The 8665-nt window shown below is 33.4% G+C and overlaps 1 protein-coding gene across 4 annotated transcripts in view; it reads left to right on the forward strand.

Annotated features, from left to right (window-relative positions):
- Window positions 1-8665, forward strand: part of LOC136838836 (uncharacterized) — a 41141-nt gene that overhangs the window by 31595 nt on the left and 881 nt on the right. For all 4 annotated transcript variants that reach the window (XM_067104495.1, XM_067104473.1, XM_067104478.1 and 1 more), the window contains exons 2-3: window positions 2538-2911; window positions 6287-6578. In XM_067104495.1, coding sequence (XP_066960596.1) covers window positions 2540-2911; window positions 6287-6578 — 664 coding nt within the window. In that variant the 5' untranslated portion in view covers window positions 2538-2539. The remainder of the gene's footprint in view (window positions 1-2537; window positions 2912-6286; window positions 6579-8665) is intronic.

Here is an 8665-nt window from a genome sequence, read left to right on the forward strand (position 1 = left end):
TTTATGCATTGGCACGTAAACAACCATTCTTTGATAGTTCTTTATTCAGTCGTTATTATATGAACATATATATAAATATGCAAATGAACGAGAATACAAGTTAATGAATCACATGATATAAGCAAATAATATATTTGGCCAAAAAACCTTAAAAGAGCGTGGAAATTTTTTCCACACTTGATGTGGTAGACTGTAAAAAATGAAGACGTCACTTCTGCGTCCGATCATGTTGCGCGTGAAAGCTTCCACACTACACTGGAGGAGGCCACTCTTCTACGTTTCGGCAACACTGGAACCCGACTCTCAAGTGCCCCCCGTCCAAATCCATCCCTTTTACATAGCGACATAACAAGGTTTATCACTGGTTAGTTATATATATATATATATATATATATATATATATATATGTATATATATATATATATATATATATATATATATATATATATACAGTATATATATATATATATATATATATATATATATATATATATATATATATATATATATATATATATATGACATGACTAAAGATACATGTGTCAGACGTGAATAATAGTATAGGCAGTGGGTATAACAGCATTCTATCTTTGTCTTCATTATTACTATTTTAGCCAGAATTGCACCACGGGGGACTGTGTGATGAGGGGTTACCAAGAAATGTTACATGGCTAATTCATAAGAACCGTTTATTATTATTAATTACTAATTTTGTTCAACATAGGCACACGTCTCAGAAAAAAATATCTTATAAGCCTTTGTGGTTTGTTGTAAATTAATTTTTGTACCCGTTGGATAATAATAATAATAATAATAATAATAATAATAATAATAATAATAATAATAATAATAATAATAATATGTGAAAATGCATAAAGGGCGAAGAATATCATAATAAAAGAAAATTTGAAAATAAGAACAAGAATAATCTTCATAAATCCTTCAGTACTTACTCTACACATCTGATTCATAATTGAAAGCTACAGCCCTTTTAGTGAACTAGTCACACTCTAGCTAATCTCGCAACACCAGTTTTCGGTATGATATCAACTAACAACTATTCTTCATCTCGGTCTCCACTCGTATGGCGCTATGGAGCGCAAAATTACAATCCCTTTGTGCAGTGACAGGTGTTAACAGGTGTAAGTGAAAGCTCGGCTGGAAGAGATGTCTAAATCAATAGGTCTAATTAGCGATATCTGCCGATGCATTTTCCAAGGGTCTTTTGTTAGACTCTTTTTGTTAGGATTCTTTGAGAGAGAGAGAGAGAGAGAGAGAGAGAGAGAGAGAGAGAGAGAGAGAGTTTTATCGGAAAAGAAATTCGGTATGGAAGTAATTTATTTGTTGTTAGCTTATCTCAAAAGCCGTTAGTCTTAAACCCATTTAGTCACTTTTGTGCCTAAATATCTTCTGTAAAATCTCGATAACTCGAGAATAGGGTCACCGAGGAACCTCTGATTTGCATGTTGGTACATATTATTATTGATGACACATATTATTATTATTATTATTATTACATATTATTATTATTATTATTATTACAACCCTGATTTTACAGGCAGCATTATTATTATTATTATTACATATTATTATTATTATTATTATTATTATTATTATTATTATTAACAGAGGAAGTTATTTCATTTCATGGTTAAGTACAATTAAGGTGTATGTTCTTATAATTATCTTTAACTGTGATTATGATATCATTTAGTCTGATGATGCAAAAACTGTTTTTTTTTTAATACTACAATACTGCTTATCTGTAAAATAATTTTATTCAAGAAGAATTTACTAATGCTGATAAAGCTAATTTCCAAACCATGATTCTAATTAAGAAGTACAACGAAATTGAACACACTCTATCGGGTCTCAGGCCTTAGTAACCCATCACCGTAGGCAACAGGCCACTTCGGTAATTATCATATAAATTCTAATTTATGCACAGAATAAAATTGCTTACCTGTCTTTTTAGCCATCCTGTCAGCGCGTCTTTTCAAAATATAATATTTACCGGTCAACGCGATCATTTTTGTTAATTATCTGTGCATTCCAGCTTTTTAAATATCGGCCTTTTAATCTGTTTTTTTTTTTTTTTTCTTGTAATATTCATTGCTAATTACCGTGACGTCGGGGCTCAAAAAAGGAACACTTTGTCAGAAACGTATTATCATAACCTCAACATGCTTTGTGCAAACAAGAAATTTAAAAAGGAAAAGCAAGGGAATAAACAGCAAAATGACCCAAATAAAGATTGGCAATTTCTCCCGGTTTGCTTTGATGCGCCCTGACACCTTGGGAAAAAGTCAGATTCATCTGGGAAATTATTCGGCCTTTATAACATCCGCCGCTGTTCAGATGTTATTACTGATAACATTAAAGGGATGGTGATAAGTAGAACTATAATATTTCAACAAACTCTTAGAAATTCGTTAGCATTGTGATTACCGGTTTGTTTCGGCTTTTTGTCAAACATCAGAATCTCAGTCTTCGAAATTATCCTTCTGAAAGGTTCTTTTCCTCTTCTTCATTTTCAGCCATGAAATTTTTACTCGCAACTTTGGCTTTACTTCCTGTCATCGCGAGCCACATGTTTCTTCAGCTGCCACCTCTCTCAGCTAGCTCCTCTTCCACTGGGCGCCACATGCCACTAGGCCTACGCCAGTACAGCCATCAGGGTCCGGGAAGTTCTATGAAAGGCCTACGGCAGCAGCCGCAACCAGAAGAAGAACCTACCCTTATCGGAGACTCTCAGTACAGCCAAAGTGAAGAGCAGAGTTCAACTCAACAGCGCCTTCGTCAGAAGGGTCGTCAGCTCCAGGCCCCACAAGATTCGCGTTCCTCAGACGGCCAAGATTTGGGAGGAGATTGGAATGCTGTCTACCAGAGTTCTTTAGAACCCCGAGTTGAGGTTAGGACGAATTATCATTATGTTTTTATTTTTATTATTATTCCTAATTTCATAAAAAAAAAAGAAGTCCATTGCGTTAGACTCAACACTTACTTTCACACTAATGATTTAAGTCAGGAGTCAAAGTATCTCACTAAATGTTCAAAGGTAAAGGCTTACAATTATGTTACTTGCATATGCCATAGTCTTATTCTACTTAAAAAGCATGTGCTTATTTAAAATATATTTCTTACGATAAAGTTGCTGGGTACTGTCATGCCAACTACCATTGCATTTATGCTTGTCTTGTTGAGATAGTCTGGGAATTCAAATAGCAGTTCTTACCTTTACATTATTTATTGTTTTTTTCTGCCAGATATGGACACATTATTTGAAAGGGAGTTTCCATGAGTATTCAATAATTCCTTGTGATGAACTAGATTGTTCAGACATTTATTTGGAGAAAAAAATGAGAACATAAAATTCATAAGTTTTAAGGGCTAACCAGGAGCAAGAGCCCATGCTGGCATAAGACCTACTTAATCTAGACAGACAGACAGACGGACGGATCCATTAGACATCATCATGTTCATCATACGTTTGTGTCTTGTCAGATATCAAAGGTACCGTGGCACGTAGCCGCAACCCTCATGATTTTTGGCTGAAATGAATTCTTATCCTGTCATCGTAACCCAACTCCACACACAGTTGTGGTCATGCGGTACTCACATCGACATATTCTAGAAAATAAAGTTCTTGATCTGACCACAGAGACCTTTTAAAGGCTAATCAATGTCACCTTGACCAATATCCCACCTTTCACTAAATTTCGTTGGAATCTATCTGTACTTGTTTGGGATATATTCCTATAACGAATTCTTTATCCACTGTACATCCTGAAACAACAGAGAAGCTACTCGGCGTTTCTTACCTCATAGCCCACCACCTCACGAAATTTCGTTGAATTCCATCAATAGTTTTTGGAGATATATTACGATGACAAATTCAGGATCTGCATTCAGAAACATCTCAAGATCTGGTCAGATATTCCCTGTTGATTTAAGGCCAACCTCTTCACAAAGTTTCGTTAAGATATATTCCTTAAAAATTTTGAGGGACGACCGACCTCTCATAGAATTTTGTTGGAATTTACTGATAAGATTGCAAAAATCTTACAAAGACTGACAGACAAACAAATAAGCCTTAACCAGACAGACTGAAGATACAAACAGATACACGATTTTGGTCTAGGGTGAACACAGACTCATAGCGCAAAGTGTCAAAGCTGGGTCGCGACATCGTGTTCAGGAAAGAAACGGTAAATTAATCTACTCTCTGATCACTTGCTTAACTTATATATTTTACAAAGACAAACAATGACACGTCACACTGCATGTTTCTACACGAGATCAAAATGTTTGTGTATGTGGAGCGCTTGTTGGTGTTCGTGTCTGTGTGTGTATTTGTGCAGTGAGAGAAAGAGAGAGCGAGAAACGTGTCTAAATTACTGTCAACATAACTACTAATTGTTCTTCTCCCAGAAATATCTACACTTCCTCCTCAAAAGAACATCACGAAGAATGGAGAATCAAGTATTTAAACAAGGACAGGGTTCTTATTCTAGGATTAAACTATATTTTCCTCTCTCTTGTTGTTACTTGTTTTCCAGTTAAAAATTAATGCAATAACGCGTACATTTTTTAACGTACGAGCAACTGAGAATATGTAACATGTCTTTTCGAGTCTTACTTGTAATGGATCTTTTATGGAAAAATTTAATATTTTGTCTCTTGGGAAAAGGCATGGGATTAAAAACTTTATTCCCCCAAAATGGATCACTTGTTAAAATCTTCCATCAGACTTTACAACCCTGTTGTAGGCAGCAGTGGGTCACATTTTGGTCCTAGAAGCCAACAGAATACAGAGTATGTTCTGTGTACAGAACTCTTCCGATAGGTGAGGTTAAGAGGGTTTGTCGGTCTAAAACGAAAACTGATAATCAGTAATAGCCAAAAGTCAACCATGAAACTGTTTACCTGAGAGTTTATAATTAATCTTTAGCGCTCTCAGTTGTTAATCTTTTTTATATATCGTCTGTTGCCTCTAGTTTGTTTTATAAATATTATAATCTCTATCCTGACATATCACCAGTCTCCCACTTCTAATAGATTCTTGTTAGTTCATCTTCATTTTTACAAGAAAATGAGTAAATTCCCACGTATCGGAAGGTTTCATGTTCAAGTTCGCTTTAAACTTAAACTAATTTTTTGTTTTGTTTTTTGCCAAACCTAGTGGAAAACCTTTAAAGCCTCTCAAACGTTCAAGAACGGCCAAAAATAAATATAAATAAAAGTGTTTAATCGCTACATATTTTGAAGCTGAGGTTTTGAGATTATTCTTCGTCCCTGCCTACATTAACCCTCAAAAACAATCATCATTAAATTCTCAAAGCACTTAATGCTGATCTTGATTTAAAACACAGACAAACAAACAAATGACACACACACACACACTCACACACACACATATAGCATATATAGTATATATATATATATATATATATATATATATATATATATATATATATATATATGTGTGTGTGTGTATATATATATATATATATATATATATATATATATAATATATATATATATATATATATATGTATATATATATATATATATATATATATATATATATATATATATATATATATATATATATATGTATGTATATAAAACTGGTGCTCATGTGTGTTCGTTAGTTCCACTCATATTCACGCTGAAAAGTATACTGGAAGTTAAAAAATCCATGAATGCCAGCAGCCCGCACGGAAAACTTCAAGCACAAAAGTATTGAGGTTCCGACTTCTTTTGTGACGATGTGTGTGTGTGTGTGTGTGTGTGTGTGTTTACCAAAATAGTTTCCCTTGAAATGGATTGACTTCAGAAGATTAATGCAATGGTTACTGTCACGTTCAGCATTTAACTCTTAATGCAAGGATATAAGCAATAATGTGGAGAAAACCTCAATATCGTCAGTGACGTCATATGCTTAGACGGACTTAAGAATTTACATCCCTGGCGAAATCAACGGAAATATGATTCGAAAATCTGAAGAAACTGTTCTTTAGATTTTCGAAGCTTTTTTCCACAATGTATTTAATTCAAAGCAGTCCTAATACATCCAAAAACAATCTCAAAAACTTATATTAGCATTTGGTATATCAAATAAAACTATTCCAAAATGTAATATTGTTTCAGCTAATTTTTCAGTGATGAGACTATACCAGACATTTCATTCAAAAGAGAACAGATTTTCTAATTATTCTGATGTAGCGACAAATACCATATGTTTGTAAAACAAAAGCAAATTATTTTCTCTTTCCTTCGTCAGGCACTGCCGGAGAGCAAAAGATCAGCTGACTACGAACTGGCAGTCAGAATACCCGAAGGATTTGATGATGCCATGGGGAGACAGGAGGGGGGGTCCTCCTCCCCACTCCTGAATTATCTGCTCCCCTCCCTCCAGAACACCCTGTCCTCCAGGTCTCTGTCCAGTTACCCTTCTCGGTTCTTCAACGGCCTCAGCCACCAGCGCCGTTCCAGCGCACCCATGGCTTCCAGTCAACGCCGCTACGGAGGATCCCTTCCCGAGGGAGCTAAGAAAACTCCCGCCAAGAGATATCGTAAGTCTCCCTGAAGTTTTCAAGGCATGTTTTTTTTCGAGGGAGGACGGGGAGTGGTGGGTTGTAGGTGGGAGGGTTGTGGGTTGGTGATCGATAGTTAGTGGCAAATCATTTCGGTTGATTTTATTTTTAGGGACGATGTGGAAGCGCTGTTCAAAAATTAGTTTGGATGGTATCAGTATTATATATTATATACATATAATATAATTATATATATATATATCTATATATACAAACATATAATGTATGTATATACTACATTTGCTATATATATATAGATATATATATATATATATATATATATATATACTGTATATATATATATAAAAAGATATTATATATATATATATATATATATATATATAATTTATATATATATATATATATGTGTAGATTAGAGAGATATATTTGTATATATATAAAATATATATATATATATATATATATATATATATATATATATAAAACATAACTTATCGGTCTGTGGAGCTTTTAATATCTATCTCGTCCCTTCAAAGCAAAAGTAGGCTATCCAGTGCCTCCCTTCTCAGCGGGAGTTGGAGCCGCCACAGGTGCGTGGGAGTTTTTCTAAATATACCGTTTTCAAAACTTACATTTGGGTTGCAGCGATTGAAGCAGGTAATAATTATTATATGTTGCTGTTTCTGTCTATAGAGGCAAGAGGATCGTTAGACTACTGATCGACGAATATTAATACTGAGAAATCATTTGAGCCTGATGAGTCATTTGTATGAATTTCGTTAAAGATGAGTTACCAATTCTCTTGACATAATTTTAAATTCATTACGAATTTTTCGTGTTTTATTCTTTTTTGTTTATATATCTCTCTAAGGCTTTACTACGGATACTGAATAACGTGTGTTAGTGATATTCTGATCCTAAGGGTGTTTGATGTTAATTCATATTTCCACACTGGATAAGTTTAAGGTTGATAAAAGATTTACCATGTAGTGTCCGTTTGTAATATTTTAATCCTGATAAATTCTTTATTTCAATAATATTAGATTGCTTAAATCGCACACGAGTTATCTTGCAACGCGTAATGCAATAATTAGAAGACTCTGCTTTACCGTAACCAAATTATGAGCCCAAACTATGAAAGTTGACCGGTGACGTCACACAGCGAAGAGATGACACCTTAATGGACTTCCTTACAACGAACGGCTTTTGTTAGGTCTTTTGGACGGCTCCTTTCTTATAGGTCACAAAGCAATCAATAGCAACGGATGTTTAGCCTCCAACAACGGGTCATTGTCAAGGGTCGCGTCAGGACGATCGAGGTGGTAACCTAAATTTGCCACAACAGCTTTCTATGGCTGCTTCGGCCCTCTTGCTAATGGTGTCTCGTTTTATTATCATTTCTTTTGTGGAGGTCCCGTCGACTGAGGGATATTTATGATCTGATTAACTTGTCTTTAATCATTTTCCTCTTGTGATTACATATCAGTGGAATGAGTGAATATGCCAACACAGGAACGCGTGTATATGAGATAGTATATATATATATATATATATATATAGATATATATATATATATATATATATATATATATATATATATATATTATATATATATGTGTATATATATATATATTATATATATATGTATGTATATATATATATATATATATAGTATATATATATATATATATATATATAGTTTATATATATATATATATATAGAGAGAGCATATATATATATAGAGAGATATAGTATATATATATATATATACAATGTCGTGGAGGCTTGTTGCAGAGTGCTAACTTCCAGTTTGAAATCTCAGCTTCAGAATCGACTAATCAACAGATGTCTAGAGCAACAGGCCCACTGAAATTTGAATAATTAGGCCCAAGTCATTTTTCCTGCCCCACCAAAGGATCATATATATATATATATATATATATATATATATATAAGATATATATATATATATATATATATATATATATATACAGTTTCCTCAATGAAACTGGCCAAAGTTATATTATATATATATATATATATATATATATATATATATATATATATATATATATATATATATATATATATATATATATAATCG

This window comes from Macrobrachium rosenbergii, chromosome 1 (genome assembly GCF_040412425.1).
Source record: "Macrobrachium rosenbergii isolate ZJJX-2024 chromosome 1, ASM4041242v1, whole genome shotgun sequence".
In the NCBI taxonomy this organism is placed as follows: domain Eukaryota; kingdom Metazoa; phylum Arthropoda; class Malacostraca; order Decapoda; family Palaemonidae; genus Macrobrachium; species Macrobrachium rosenbergii.